The sequence below is a fragment of the Pelophylax lessonae genome, assembly GCF_965119305.1.
Source record: "Pelophylax lessonae genome assembly, chromosome: 9".
NCBI classification, from domain to species: domain Eukaryota; kingdom Metazoa; phylum Chordata; class Amphibia; order Anura; family Ranidae; genus Pelophylax; species Pelophylax lessonae.
In genome coordinates, this window is record NC_138776.1 from 164759285 (window position 1) to 164776285 (window position 17001).

At 42.5% G+C, this 17001-nt stretch overlaps 1 protein-coding gene across 1 annotated transcript in view; it reads left to right on the top strand.

The window, feature by feature from the left end:
• Positions 1–17001, top strand: part of LOC309563324 (protransforming growth factor alpha-like) — a gene marked incomplete at its 5' end in the record, with an annotated part of 43191 nt that overhangs the window by 15251 nt on the left and 10939 nt on the right. The window contains 2 exons of the mRNA XM_082267722.1: positions 6386–6503; positions 9766–9912. Of these exons, the coding sequence (XP_082123848.1) occupies positions 6386–6503; positions 9766–9912 (265 nt within the window). The remainder of the gene's footprint in view (positions 1–6385; positions 6504–9765; positions 9913–17001) is intronic.

Below are 17001 nucleotides of genomic sequence, written 5' to 3' on the forward strand. Positions count from 1 at the left end.
TTCCACTTTAAGTGGGGAATATATCTGTACAGTGGAGAGGTCTTTAGAAATAGCATCAATCTTGTTTTTGAAGTTTGGCAATCTTCTGGGCAGTGAGTGAGTTAGTGGGTAGAGGCAGGGGATGACAAATTAGGAAGTCAAAGGAAGGCACACAGAAATATTGTGAAACTGAAAATATTCTAGGGTGCTTTTATTCACAGAACCTCTTCATCTCATCATTTTCACACTGATACACTGTATACTTTTAACTTGGTGTTCCCCTAAGGCCCCTTTCACACGGGCGATCCGATACGCCTGTCAAGTTTGTCAGGCGGACTTGATCGGATGCTCCATGTATCCCTATGGGGCAGTGGATGTCAGCGGAGACATCTCCGCTGACACCTGCTGCTATCCGATCTTGTCCGTGAAATCTGGACAGATGGAAACCCTATTTTCCATCCATCTGGAGGATTGGATGAGAACGGACAGGCGGTTCGTTCTCATCCGATCGCCCCATAGAGGACAGTGAGGATCTGACAGCTCCGTCTCTGCACACAGAGCGGAGATGGAGCTGTCATCCGCCTGCTCAGCGAGGATCGGCGGATCGATCCCCCACTGAGCAGAACGGACTCCGTCACCATGTGAAAGGGGCCTGAGGCCTCTTTCAGCACTTGTACAACCTGAAATTTGCATTACTTTGACGCAACTTGAAGCAACATCTGTGTAATGTTGAGGTCTATGGACCTCAAGTCGCATCAAAGTTGGAACAAATTAGTGCAGGGACTACTTTGAAGTCGCTGTGACTTGAAGTTGCACAAATATGAATGGTACTCATTGGAAATCATGGGGTACGACTTGTCATGCGACTTTGCAGTCCCAAGTCACAGGACAAGTCCCACAAGTGTGACGGGGGCCTTATTATTGTGTACATCACTAAAATGCCCACTGCCTACTGGCAGGTGATAACGAATGTGTGTGTGTTCTTTAGTTAATTGACTTTAACCACTCTCTGACCGCGCTACAGTCAAGACTGCTACAGCGCTGTCATCTAGTTCTGGAAGGGCGTCTATTGACATCCTCCCAGAACCCCTCCCCACTGCCTTTGGGTGCATCAGGTGTGCACTGTGATCACTCTGTCCTTCGGGCACAGCTAACCACAGCTCAAGGTAAAGGGCCAATCCCAGCAGCCCTTTACCATGTTATCAGCTGTGTCCAATCACAGCTCATCACTTGTAAACAAATGCCGGTTTTACACCTTTCCTTTCCTCAGTGCTGTCAGTGTGAGAAAAGGAAAGCCAATAACTGGCTTTCCTGTGATGAGGGACATTTACACTGATAATCAGTGCCCTGATTATCCATGCAGCCCCATCAGTACCGCCTCACCAGTGCACATCAGTGAAGAAAAATTACTTAATTGCAAAATGTTATTACAGAAATGTAATTTTTTTTTCTTTTTTTTTTAGCAAAAAATAAAAAATCAGTAGCAATGAAATACCACCAAAAAGCTTTATCTGCCAAAAAAATATAAAAATTAAATTTGGGTACAGTGTTTTATTACTGCACAATTTTGCAACAATGCTGAAAGCTGAAAATTTACCTTTTCAGGAAAGGGGTGAAACTGCCCAGTAGGCAGGTGGTTTTATTTTATTTTTTTGCACTATTTAACTCGCATTCAAAATTTTACTTTGCATTGACTCCTCTTTCATGTGATATTTCAAAAAAATGAGTCGCATGACCTTCATATCGCATTTAAATCCTTTAGTGAATGGACCCCTATGAGAGTATTGTTGTAGACCGAAGTGGCCAGGTTAGGGCAGTACAGGGGTGAGATTTCATCAGAGGTGGTTAGTAGAATGGAGAAGTGAAGGGTTAAAGAGATTTAGCAGGCTGTTAACATTAATATGAATGATGGATATTTTAGATGAAAGTAGGGTAACCAGGCAGAGAACTCATCAAAGCGTGATACCAATCCAGGAGGCCAATAAATCACTGCAAGAAAAATTGGAGAAAACTGACAAATACAGTAAGTCCCAAAAGAGGAGAGGGATAAAGAGGGAGGACTTGAAAGGTACTCAGTCGTTTTTAAAAGGAATCCTCCTTTCCGTGAGTGAGTCCAGTGGAGACCACCATGGTAGAGGGCAGCAGAGTCGTAATCTTGAAGCAATGTTTCAGTAATGGCAAGCATGTTAAAGGAATAGTAGATACAAATGCCATCCACAATGTGAGCTTGTTACAGACAGAGCAGGCATTCCAGAGGGCACATGAGATTGGGGGGGGGGGGGGGCTGGTTTCTGGAAGCAGGGGGATAGGAATTGGATTGCAGCTGTTGGTTGCCAAAAGAGGTAGGGTGCCAGATGTGGAGAATGAAGGGCCAGGATTGGGGGAAATATCCCCAGACATTAGGAGGGTGAGGATGCAAGATGGGAGAGTTATTAGTATGAGTGCACATGCCTCACTGTCCTGATGTTTAGGTCCGCATGTTGGTTCAGTATTTGCAGGGGGTGATGGGCGCAGTAGTAGGGAGAGGGTAGAAATGAGGGTGATTATACATTCCCCCTTTTTACTTTTCTGGGGACAACCCAAAATTTGGTATTTTCTTTAACTTCTTCCAAACCGCCCCACATACGTAAACTACGACAGGGCAGCCCTTCAGCATGAAATCGCATACTTGTACGTCTTTGTTCACCAGCAATCGTTTCTGAGAGTGACAGAACAAACGGCAGATCACCATTCTGTCAGAGGGAAAGATTGAGATATTATTCCTGCTAATCAGGAACACAGATCTGTCCCCCCCCCCCCACCTGTTAAAGCACCCCCCACACATTTAGCAAGGACTCCCAGGTAACACATTTGACCCTTTGATAACCCCTGATAACCCCTTCCCTGACAGTGTCAGTACAGTGACTGTGCATTTTTATGGGCATTATATTGGTGTCACTGGTCCCAAAGTGTCACTTGGTGTTAGATCTGTCTGCCGCAATGTCGCTGTGCCACTAAAAATCGCTGATCGCCACCATTACTAGTAAAAATAATACATTTTTTTTAAAGCCATTCCAAAGTTTGTAGACTAACTTTTTCGCAAACCAATCAATCTACGCCTATTGGGATTTTTTTTTACTAAAAACGTCTAGCTGAATACATGTTGGCCTAACAGCCTTTGAGTGTTTTTTTTTTTTTCTCTCAAATTGTCTTCCAGGGCCACTTTTGAGAGAGAGGCTGCTCCCACCTGAAACAGGAAGCCCAATAGTCCACCATTATAAAAATGTCAGTCATACCTTCTGCCTCAGTTTGATTGTGTTTCCTCCAGATCCACAGGAGCTGCATCTGTTTATTTTCCAGTCTCTGTGCTAAGTTGCAGGAGGCTCCCTGGCCAGCCTCCAATCCAGCTCAGCGAGCCTGGACGTTAGACTGGCAGACATGGCCATTAAAATATTCCTTCACTCATTGAGAAAAGCCAGACCCATAAAGTTCAGCATAACTCTGACATGGGACCTCTCCACGGTACTGAAAGGATTCCTCTCTGAACCCTTCGACCACTAGAGGAATAAGTACCGGATAAGTACTTTACACTAAAAACCGTATTTCTGATGACACTTGTCAGCAAGAAGAGTTAGCGAAGTACATGCTCTATCCATGATGGAACCATACTGTTTAATTCTGACAGATAAAAATTATCCTCACACCAGACCCAGCCTTTCTACCAAAAGTCTATTTTCCACAGAGCTCAGGTGGTTATTTCCTCCCTTCCAAATTCAATGGATAGCAGGAAAAGTCACTTACAACAAGCTGGATGTAAGGAAGATCCTGATAACTTGCCTCAAGAGAACTAAAGCTTGGCGAAAACAACCACACCAAAAATTCTCCATGCAGGAGTCAACAAAGGAAAGCCGGCCTCGAAGTACGATAGCCAGATGCATAAAGCTTGCTATTCAGACAGCCTACCAAACTCTAAACCTTTCCCCGCTCGACCAGAGCTTTTGGCGTCCTCAACCGCTAAAAAAGTCGGGGCATCACCGCAGCAGATCTGGAGGGCAGCGACATGGTCGTCTTCAATACCTTTTCAAGGCATTACTGTCATGTTACATGAAGCTGTTTTATTATAATGCACTGTTTCTTTAATGCTCATATTAAGTTTGTCTTTTGTGTCACTCTGTAGTTTCCATACTGGAGGTACACTCCTCCCCTTTTTTCTGTATTAGCCATTTTATGCTGTAAATTCAATGCGACATGTCCTCTCACCTAACCTGTATGGAAGCATCGTTCTTTTACCTGTTGTAACTGCACATTCTACGGATCATACGACGAATAAACATCGCCAGATCTTCTTACATGCGAGTTGTGACTGAGTAAACTATCTGGGAAGGTGATTTGGTATGGATAATCTCACCAGGGCAATGAGCTCCATGTGCTCCTGAAAATCACATTCATAGCCTTTGCAACCGGTCAAGAATAATTACCGCATTGACCCCCTGTCCAGTCAGGACCAGATATTTGGTTGCAGTGTGCTCCAGACTTTATCCCCTGCCTAGTAAGTATTGCTCGGTACATCCTCTGCTGCTACCCTGGAAGACAATTGGAGAAAACAGTTAGGTACCTGGTAACTCCTAAGTCTTCCAGGGCAGCACTCGTTCCCACCCTAAACAATATAAAAAGGGTTTTGCGGATTCATAAGTTGCTGAGGGTCCATTTGGTGCTTTGATATTACTGAGGCAGAAGGTATGGCTGACATTTTTATAATGGTGGACTATTGTTTCCTGTTTCAGGTGGGAGGGAGGAACCCATCTCTCATATGCTGCCCTGGAAGACTTCTTAGAAAAAGTTGCCAGGTACCTGTTTTTTTTTTTTTTTTTTTTTTTTTTAAATGTAAAAAATGCTAATAAAGCGCTAACACTCAAAGCTACTAAAACACTCCAAGAGCATTTTTTCATCCAAGGTTTTTTCCTAGCATTTTTTCAGCTTCTAAAAAAATGGTAGTGCGCATGGAGCCTAAAGCTGAACTCCAGGAAGAGAGCTGGTTTACCTGTCCAAGTATTTTTATTTCCCTTCATCCAGAACTTAGATTTACACAGCCCTGTCTGTCAGCGCAAGATATCTTGTTTTTTCTTCTGCTGCAGTTAGCGCTTATAGGTTTTGAATGAGAAATAGCTTTTTTTTTTTTTTTTTTTTTTTTTTTTTTTTTTTAAAAAGGCCAACTACAGCGCTTGCTGATAAATAACGCCAAAAAACAAATCAGTGGTTGAGGTGATGACAAGAATAAAAAGATATATTACAGAGATTAAAATGAATGTAGCAATATTATAGTAATCAAAAACCACAAAGGCATAAATATGTGAAAAAAATATAAATAAATACGTGACTGTAAGTGTATAAAAATCCAATATATGTAAAGTGACTTGGTGCTCAAGTAGATCAAATAAAGTCCTTAAATGATTCAAGTAGAATTCAAGGTGCAGGTGCTTAAACGTGATTGTCCTTAATATTCTGTGACATCCATTTCGCCGTGATTTGTGGCTAGATAAAATCACTTACCAGATCCAGTGGGTCCTTTGTGCTTTACAGCACTAGGACCTTTCGCGCTTAAATGCCCCCTGGGCTGAGATGGATTCCCCCTTATTTCTCTACTATAGGCTGGCCTGGATTAATAGATTGGGTCCTCCTCACATCATGGAAATATGGCAAATAGTGAAGGAAACAAAAGGCTCTATATAGAGTAGTAAGTTTGAATATAGTTTATTACCTACTGTAATGGGTTAAAAGGCAAGGATTTAAGTTAAAATTACATCCATGGTGGTCAGCGGTCGGCTGTGCGGGCTGCATGTCCCCTTTGCAGAGTGGCGAGCGGTACTTCCGGCTTGCGTTCCAGCTGCCTAGACGTAATGACGCTATGCGTTCCAAACTGACGCGTTTCATCACATCCGGTGACGTCTTCAGAGTTTTTACACTTATAGGTTTTGTCCTTCCCCAGGCTCTGATTGTAAAGTGAAGGAAAATCAGCAGACAAATGATTCATCTCTCACTCTGCTCCCTTCACCTATCCGCATATCCTTGTTGGGCACATGAGCAGACCAACACACCAGAATGGCTTCCAGTCATGCCTCTCCTCTCCCAGTCTGAGCTCTGCTATACAAGCTTTGTAAGTGGCTGCTGACAAGTCATTTCAGGTATTGTCACAGCAAGTACTTAAAATACATTTAATGATGTTTTAATGAAGACCTGCTGAGTTAACTTTTGTCATTTACATATGCATGGAACTCCGATCTAATGGTATGAGGGTGTCTAATTCAAGTCTGACTGCTTTTGTGTACTGCACAGCCACATTGCAGGCTTTAGTATAAAAATAATTGTTAGAATAACCCATGTGTATAATGTTCTTGTGTCAGATATTGAAAATATTCTATTTTTTCAGCTTCTTACATTGAGGCAGCAACACGGACAAGATTTGCTCAATGTCCAGAAAACTACTCTGACTTTTGCTACCATGGCACATGCAGATTCCTTCTATCGGAGTGGGAGCCCTCTTGCGTGTAAGTGTGTAGGTGTATCCTAGTGCATGTGTCCAGGTGACATTCACATTTGTTCTGGCTGCTCTGGGGGTTTTAAAACCTAGCCTTGGCAAACAATGAAGTTCAGTCTAGTACATCATACTCATTCACACAATACTTAATGATGGTAATCTGCAGTGGTGGGGAACCAATGTGACCTTCAATGTTTTTTGTTTCAAGTTACAAAAATTGAAAGTTCAAAGTGCAATATCCCACTTAAACCAGACCTGCTTTATTCAGATCAGTGATTGCTGCAGTATGTAGGCCCCAGTGTTCATACGGAAAGACATCTTGACATAGGCATGTGCAGAACGAAAAAATTGTCTCCATTTTATTTACATAAATTTGTTTATATATATATATATATATATAATTTTGTTTTTTTATTTTTTTTTTTCAAATTTTCCAGATTTGGTGGAATTGACTCCATTTGACCGAATTCTGAAAAATTTAAATCAAATTCATTCCATTTTTCCAATTATTCCAAATTTTTTCTATATATTCTATTCAAAATTTGAATTTTGAAAGATTGTTCTATTCTTTCTATTTTTTTTTCTCTATTCTAATCTATTTTCTATTCTGATATATTCTATTCAAATTTTGGGAAATGGTTAAATTCTTTCTAATTTTTTTTTTTTTCGATTACAATTTGAATCCATTTTAAGTTCAAATTTCAAAATATGATTATATTCTTTCTTTTTTTATTCTATTCCTTTATTTTCTATATTTTGTTCTGTTTTACTCTATTTTCTATTTTATTTTAGATTCTATTCTTTGATATTATGTTCCTTTATTTCCTATTTTATTCTATTCAGAATTTCAAATGGAATTTGAAAATGGTTAGAATTTGATTTGAATTTTGGCCAAAATTTTATTTCGATCGGATTCATTTAAATTTCAATTTACTATTGAAATTCCGATACATCCGAATTTCTGAATAACGAAAAATTTGTCCGCATTTCCATAACAAACCACACGTCGTCACGTGATGCACAACTTCATAATGTTTTGTTATGCATAATGTTTGCAGTTAGGACTTGGCAGGAACCAATGTTTTACATACTTGGAAGCCTTTGTCAATGTTTAATATAATGTCTGCCTTAAAACAAACCTGTCTGAAACTCTGCATGAAGTTGCTACTTTATCTGGTTGCCCCAAATGCTGGACTTTTTCAAGTCTTGTAGAGTCACAACTTACATGCCCTCTCCCACCTTCCCATGCATTCCTTTTGGTCCATATTTAATGGGCTACCTTACTAAAGCAATATGTTTGGAGGGAAGGGGTGGGTAGGCTTTGCCACTTTCAATAAATGTAGAAGATTTGCCTGTCTGGGCATCCTGGCATTTGAATGTAGAAATGTTTAACTGATACCTCCTGTCCCTGCCCAGTGAGAGGAGACCACACAACCCCTGCCAAGCCTGTGCATGTGCTATACACTTTCCATTCAGTTCTTTAGTTTGTACAGGCTCATAAAATTTTGGGGAGCGTCTGGCCAGGGCTGGTGCTACTATTTTGCGCCCTAGGCAAGACCAGCTAATTGCGCCCCCCCCCTCACAAAAAAAAAACCTTCAATACCTCAAAGATAAGGTATAGAAAAGGCAAAATGTGGTCTAGCATCAGTCCTGTCTATACCACCCTGTGATGTGTTGCTCCCTCGTTGAACTGACCTGAGTCGCTTTGCCAGATACAGTAAGCCACGCATGTCAGGAGTATCTGGTCTGTCCATTCCTGCTCAGTACTTCCACGGTTCCATCTGACAGCAGAGTTTGTCCATCTGCTACTGCATCCTCCAGTTTTTGCACCTGTGGAGTCACTAGGGTTGGTTTCACCTGCTGCGGGAAAACATGGTGTCACACATCCCTCCACCCCCCCCTCTTCACTAGGAATAGATACCCCTCTCCACTAAGTATAGACCCCTCTCCTCCCTGTGCTAGTAGGAAGGTTGTGGGGGAGGGGGGTGTCAGTTATCTGCTGGGGGCCTGCACTGCAGATCGGTGATGGAAAGGGGTTCCACCAGACAGCACATCCTCCAGTTGCCTGCAGTTCCTGCATGGTCCCCGGTCTCCAGCGGCCAACTGATGTGTTCTTTAGGCCAGCGCCTACCTTGCCTATAGGTAGCGCCGGCCCTGTGTGTGGCCTCTGACCAAACACGTACCAGGTTTTTAAAAACCATCATTGAGATTTACTTTGAAGGTTTACAGCAGGGTTTCTCAACCAGGGTTCCTAGAGGTTCCTTGAGCAGTGAGTAATTTATGCCTCAGATAAGTTCCCACTGACACCATTGACCTTTCTAGCGATCTAGAAGGGGGTAATTCTTCCTAATGTCCAAGTGTAAGGATCATTCTTCCCTCTAACCATCATACTAATGTATCATGTACCATGTAAACAAAGACAAAAAGAAGGGCGCACCAGCCTAGCGCATTATCCTCAGCAGGCTTTTATTAATAAAATATTAAAAAGGTCTACTCACAAACATGCAATGTAAACCAGCATATTGACTCCATCAAACAACGTCCATGATGTTGGAGTCCAATGTTCTCGTTACGGTGAATGGCTAACGTTGAACATTGGACTCCAACATCATGGACGTTGTTTGATGGAGATAATATGCTGGTTTACATCGCATGTTTGTGAGTAGACATTTTTAATATTTTATTAATAAAAGCCTGCTGAGGATAATGCGCTAGGCTGGTGCGCCCTTCTTTTTGTCTTTGTTTACAGTGTTTTGTCGACCACCCCGGTCGTAGAGGGCAGCAAGGCTTGGCCACTAGTGGATGTCAAGGGACAGTCCCGGGATAGTCTGAGAACCAGGTTCTGAGCCCAGGAGCAAGGTGCCAAGCATCGCTATTTTCTTTTTGGATCATGTATCATGTGTTGTAATAGTAATTTTTAGTAGGAGCTCCCTGAGATCGGAAAGCTATTTCATGGGTTCCTCTGTGTTGAAGAGGTTGAGAGACTTGTAAAGGTTTCTTTATAAAAAAAAAAAAAACTGATATAGATATAGAGATGTAGATATATAGATAATCTATATATATATATATATATATATATATATATATATATATATATATATATATATATATATATATATATATATATATATATATATATATATATATATATATAATTTTTTTTTTTTTAATACAACTTGTTTATAGTTCTTAAACTAGTGGTACTATTTTGGTATTGATTATCCTCCATTTGATTTTACAGTCTTGTGCTTTTTTGTTTGGTTTTTTTCAAGATGTTTCAAAGGCTATATTGGAATTCGTTGCGAGCATGTGGATTTGTTGCAGGTGAAGGCTGCTGATCATCCTTTCTTCCAAGAGGTGGCACTATCAGTGATCTTTCTGGCTATAGTAACCCTAAGTAGCACATGCCTTGTGATATAGTAAGTGTAAAATGTGAACACTATTTTATTTGTTTCCACTTACTATTTGCTTGAAGTATGTTCATGATGGTTTTCCCTATTCCCCTTAATTTGTAGGGTGACCTGGGGTGTTAGTCCATTGACTGTACAAACCACCTGTATGGCCAGTTTTCTTTAGGGACAAGCAGCATTGAGAGGTTTTTTTTTCCCACAAAATGTGGGCAGAATTCACCTTCAGTAGTGAACTGTATTGGTGTCAATAGGGAAAGCTAAGTTAAAATGGAACTGTAGAAATTTAAAGTGATTCTAAAGGTTGTAATTAAAAAAAAAAAAAAAGTTACCTGCTCTGTGTAATGGTTTTGCACAGAGTAGCCCTGATCCTTTTTTGGCTCCTTGTCTGCTGTTCTAGCTCCCGACCCACCCCCACCAAATGCTCTCAATAGCAAGCCTCACTAGAGGGGCACTCGATTAGGCCCGCTTCTGTGAATGGATGACTTTCACACCCAGAGCATGGCTCGACCCCCCCCCCCCCTCTCCTAATTGGCTTTTGCTGCTCTGTGAACCAATGAGAGGGACCCAGGAGAGCTTCTGCTGCTCTCATGCACATCACTGGATCGAGATGGGGCTCAGGTAAGTTAAGGGGGGGGGGAGGAACTGCACCCAGAAGGTGCTTTAACTTAATGAAGAATGGATTAATGTAAAAAAAAACCTTCTGCCTTTAGAACCACTTTAAGTCCTGTTGGATCACTTCATGCTGGCCCCTTTTGCAGGTATAACTACGTAAAAAAAAACCTATACTGTTTAAACTCCAGTAATACACTGTCTTACCCTGCTCTGCACATGCTCATTTGTGCTTGTTAGGCACTGTGCTGAATTTGTAGGCAGATCTGCTGAAGGCCTAAAATGTACTGCTATGCAGGGGCTCTGGGGCTTAAGCAAAATGGCAGCCTCCAGCAACAAGAAACAGGGACAATGCTGGAGGCAATTTACAACACGCTAATTTTGGTAGCATATGGGTAAAGTTCTACTTTTCAAGATGGTTTGTCTTAACAGTTTAACTGGCACTTTTTCTGGACAGCTTGGTCTGTTGAGAACTGAAAAATAAGATCGGCTGGTCACCAGAATAAAAAAGTAAAAAAAGCCTAAAAAACAAAGTGTATCTAAACCCAAACACGAAATGTAATGGTGTAGTTTACTAATCCATGGGTGTGGTGGCTGCCTTGTCGCCCCCCCCCCCCCCCCCCCCAAATGTTCATGCATTAAAGTCTTGTTGTTTTCATTTAACTGACTCAGCTGTCCAGCAAAAGCATCAATAAGTGGGTTGGGGGCGCACCATTTCTGGCTGATGGGCAGGGCCGGTGCTAGACTATTTTGCACCCTAGGCAAGACCAGCACGTGCGCGCACACACCACCCCCCCCCCCTCTCCAAAATAAAAAATAACTGTTCACATTGCCAACTTTCTTGTACATAATGCACCCTTTTAACACTACACTCTGCTACACCCCCTTCCTGCACACACTGCCCCTTTTTAACCCTAAACCCCCCTTCATATACACACTGCCCCCCTTTAACCCCACACACCCCTTTATATACAAATTGCCCCCCTCTCTAGAGGTGACATCCACCGGAGATGAGGAGGTGACAGGAGAGGAATGTCTCACTGGCCATGGCTGCGCCCTAGGCGGCTGCCTAGTTTGCCTAGTGGTAGCACCGGCCCTGCTGATGGGTGCTTAGAATAGCTTTTATCATTACTCCGAACAGGAAAAAAAATGTTTCTGGAACTATCTAAGACCTGTTTGATGGAGTTGGGCTTTAATTTGTGGATTCATTTTATCTAAAGTCGAACACTAACCTCTCATAGGTTGTCAATGCTGTGGTTCAAGGGTGGCTATATTTGCCCCTCCATAGATGGTTGGGAAATGAGCAGCCCCCAACACAGGAAGTATTACTAAACTTGATCACCAGGTAAAAAAGGACGGGGGAAAGCTTGAAAAACCATGCAACCTCAACATATTAAGCTGCAATATACAGTAATACATTTTTGGGTTTAGGTAGACCTTAAAGTGGTTTTTAAGTGTGCATTGGGCAATAAATTGCTCTTGTGGGTTACAAAAGCTCCAAAAATGATGACCTGCATTAGCCTGGTTTTTAAGGTCTTTTTTTTTTCCCCCTTGCATTTAAGACAGTAAAAAAATGTAGACACAAAAAAGGGGGAGGAAAAAAAAAACTCTCCTCCAAAAGAAGTCAACTTTGGACATGGGGTGTAATGGTGCAGTAAAACAACTTTATTGATTAGTGAAATTATCATTGATTCCAAATGGGACAAACACACTCATTGTATAAAACCATTCATGGATAAAATCAAGGAAAGGCAATAGGAAAATCTGCAGTAACCAGTCTCTGTACTTGCATTATATATGCTGTTATGGCTTTGGGATATAGTAACCACCAAGATAGGTGGCTGGTAGTGTGGGTACAGTCTTGAGCAGAGCAAGTGTAGAAGTCTCTGGGGCCGGGCTCACCCGGAATGGATCACCTGGAGTGTCCAGAGAAAACAGGCTTAGCCTGTAATACCATGTGGAGTCACTAACAGTGCAGTCACCACTTGATTGTGGGTATAGGGGACCAGCCCAAGGTATACGTAAGCAATATTGATGCTGACAGCACAATAGTGAGATTGCAAAAGTTCCAGTAATAAGGTATACCTCCTTAGATGTGGGGCAGACCCATAGACTAAGCCACCTTTCTTGGCGGTTACTATGTCCCAAAGCCATAATGTGTGTGTGTGTGTGTGTGTATATATATATATATATATATATATATATATATATGTATATGTGTGTATATATATATATATATATATATATATATATATATATATATAGCGCGAGTACAGAGACTGGTTACTGCAGATTTTCCTATTGCCTTTCCTTGATTTTATCTATGAATGGTTTTATACAATGAGTGTGTGTTTGTCTCATTTGGAATCAATGATAATTTCACTAATCCAATTAAGTTGTTTTGCTGCACCATTATACCCTATGTCCCAAGTTGACTTCTTTTGAGGGGAGTTTTTTTTTTCCTCCCCCTTTTTTTGTCTGAGTATGCCTGTAAACGGACAGCAGTAGGCTGGCTACCTAACTGCAGGGGTGATTAGGGAACAGGTTCTGCAATTTATAAAGATCTGTTATTTGTGCGAGCACCTTGAGTTTTCTCTAGTGAAATAATGTAGACAAACTTATGGAATAGCTTGAACTGACATGCTGTGCACTAAGGCTGAGCTGGAAATGAACATCAAGGCTTCTATAGAATGCAAACTACTGTAGTGCAGCCTTGTGTATCTACCAAGCTAGTTGAAGCTGGTGCAGCAATTTTCTGTGGTTTCACTTCACTGGATGCATATTTGTTCTAGGTCACCGAGTTTTGAAGTGCAAATTCTTTATCTAGATGTATACAGTGAATTCAATTGTTGAAGGCAAAGGGACTAGCCTTTTTTGGAAGGTCACAATTAGAATCTATACCTTTTACATAGCCACTGTCCCAAACTAGACTCTCCTTTGGACTTTTAGGCAACAAAGGAGTACACCAAATTGTATTAAAAAATAACCGCAAATACATTTTCCAGCACAGGGGACATCATCGTAGATTTGACAATCTTTTGGGCCCATGCCTAGATGCCCCAGGCTTAAGTCTGGTGGAACTAGTGCTGGATAGACTTCTTATAGGCTAGGTTGGAGTCATGTAACTAATAAATATACTTGTATGCTTGACAACCAGTGTCAACGATGGAAAAAGCATTTCTGAATGTCTCTATTGAGGTGGGTATTGTACGGTTTTCCATTTTGATCTTCCGTTTTTGTACTATTGCTTTGCTCAATGGCTTGTACACGGTTTCCTGACAATGTTTGAGGTTTTGTGTACAGCTGTCTTGGTATTTCCATGTATGTAGTGCTTGTTTTATTTCTAAACTTTTCTTGATTTAAAAAAAGTAATCGCTTTTATTTGTACAAAAATGTAGAATACAAATCTTAATATGCAAGTTCTGGTATAACAATACTTATAATGTACAAAGTACTAACCCTTTGTGTGGCAGGTATACATGGCAGTTTACATACGACCCTCTTAAAAATCCTGCCCACAAACTTCAATGCATTTCAATCCTATTGGTCAGTTTTCAGAAGTGGAATCGGGGATATCTTTGCAATATAGGAATGTTAACATTAACCAGAGTAGTTAAAAACCAAGTCTTTCTCCTGGATAGACTTGACAAGGACACTTAAGAGGCCACATGGAATGGAGAAGCCACACTCCAAACCACCATTTGACTGGCCATGCGATACATTGCACCAGTCAAATTAAAAGTGCCTAGGCAGATTGTAACTGTTGATAGTGATTTGGACAGGTGGTTTCAATTGTACTACACATAATTGTACTACACATTAAGGAATCTGGAAATCCCACTCCTATAGCTATCTTTTAGTGAACGGTTTATCTTCCTTCATACTTTTGCACATGATATGGTGTATGGCTTCTCCATCCTTGGGTGTAATCCATTCATGTGGCCTCTTGTAAGCTTCAGCCTGAGCGTTCCTGCCCAGGGTAATGTCCAGCCTATCCAGAAGAAAGACACTTTGTTTTTAACTGCTTTGGTTTTGTCAGGGCTGGCTTCTGCTTTTTAAAAAGCTGCTCTTTTCTTTCAGTGCTCAAAAGCTGCTTGGCTGTCGGTTAATTAACAGCGGCTCATTGTTACCACAGTGACTCACCTGGCTACCATCAACCTGCCTCATTAGTCCAGCCTACAGCCAGCCCCTTTTTGCTATTTAATTAGCTTAGCTCCTTTCCTCGCCCTTGCGTGGTTGATTCCTTTCTCCAGTCCTGTGTATGATTTGGCCTGGCTGACTTGCCTTCAACTCCTGTTCCTTCTGGCTTCCTGACCTGGTGCTGACTTCTGGCTTCTTGACCGGGCTCGTCTGATTACCTGCTCTGGTGTCCAAACCTTGGCTTCTGTTTTTGACTATGCTCCTAAATTTTTTGCCATTTGATTTAAAGGTGTGATTTTAACTGCACTCTGTCTGGTTTATGGTTCCTGACATTATGCTATGCAAGGACCATGAATTCAGAAGATGCAGGCAATCCACCTAGTTGTAATGTTTTTTCCAGATTGGATGAGCAGGACCACCACATGGATCAGTTTGCCATAGCTTTACAAACGCTACTGATTTTAACTGCTCATCTGGATCCTCCTGCTCCGGTCAGGGCTGCTGATAAGCCAGTACAACTGGCCCTGTTGTACCGGGCCCTGTGTCCTCACTTCAGCAGGGGGGCCCGGGCAGCTTAAGAGACAGTCTGATAGTCTTCGGTTAAATGCCTGCACCAGTGGCAGAGCTCCCAGAACGTCCAAGTCCCGCCTGTCAAGATGATTGGTTGCTGGGCCTGTCTAGCATCCCAGCAACCAATCGGGTGTATGGAGACCCCGACATGAGGAAGATGTAACTTTCTGGTCTTAAACTGCTCCACCTCCAGCTTTGCTGTACTTCCCACTGACAACGGAAGGGCTGGGAGTGTGAGGAGACCCGCCATCTGGACTGGGACAACTAATGTAAGTGAGAAGAGCTCCTGCCATAGATGCACTCAGAGGAGGGGGGAGGGGGGTCACACAGGTCTATTTTAGGAGAGGGAGGACAGGCTTTCCCCAGAGCTATTTACACTGGCTGCAACCCCACCATGCACAGAACTTGTACTATGCCTGCACTCTCTGACTGTCTCCTGTATGATGCCTGCACTCTCTGGCTGTCTCCTGTATGATGCCTGCACTCTCTGGCTGTCTCCTGTATGATGCCTGCACTCTCTTGGCTGTCTATTGTATGATGCCTGCACTCTCTTGGCTGTCTATTGTATGATGCCTGCACTCTCTGGCTGTCTATTGTATGATGCCTGCACTCTCTGGCTGTCTATTGTATGATGCCTGCACTCTCTGGCTGTCTATTGTATGATGCCTGCACTCTCTGGCTGTCTTATTGTATGATGCCTGCACTCTCTGGCTGTCTATTGTATGATGCCTGCAGTCTCTTGGCTGTCTCCTGTATGATTCCTGCAGTCTCTTGGCTGTCTTCTATAGCATGTTTGCAGTCTCTTGACTGTCTTCTATAGCATGTTTGCAGTCTCTGTTGCAAGAGAGAGCTCGGGGGGTGACACCATGGTTTTACCATACCAAGTGACACCAACCCTAATGACGCTACTGCCCCCGCTCTGCTGCTCTTACTAACAGGGGTGTAATTGCCATTTTTGTGCCCATCTCTGACCTCTGTGCTGGTGCGAGTGGAGAGACTTTTTTTTTTTTTTTTTTAGATATTTCGGACGCATGTGTATTCTGGGCCGATCCTCATGGTGGCTCAATTTCAAGTCCCGGCTGCCTGCCGCCTATTTTCCCTTGCAGAGTGATCTTCCTCCGCTCAGCTCTGAGTTAGGCCCGAGACAGAGCGAGTGGCTGTGAGGTGGGCGGCGGCAGCAGGCAGAAGCAGCCGACCGTTGGTTGTGAGTTTTATACTGCATTGCACTGCACACTTACTGCACATATTTACTATGGATGCCAATATGGCATGGTGTGGTGATTGTATTACGCTCTGAACATATTTACTATGAGTGGCATGGCGTGGCATGATAAATTATCACTTGAAGACAAACCTGCACTTTGTTTCAAGGCAGGGTCTGTGGAGGGGCCAGGGGTGGGGCTGAAGGGGGCCCCGTCAGGTAGGCTGTACGGGGCCCCATGATTTCGATCAGTGGCCCTGGCTCCGGTACAACCAGTGTTGCAAGCCATCCCTGCTGCTGCTGTCTCCATTCAGGCAACTGCCTCTAACATTACATTGTCCAGCCCCCACCTGAACTACTGTAGGAGACAGACCTTAGGTGGCATCTTTGCATCCCCAGCTATCCTGAAAGATAAGCCTTTAGTTCCAGTTATCCTTTCCTAGTGTGAATTTTCAATTGATGTAGGCAATAATCGATTCTGGGGCTGCAGGCTTATTCATAGATAGTGCCTATAAATTAAAGCACTCAAAACCGCTGCAGCCTCATGCCCTCCCCACTTGCCATTTAAAGCTACCAAT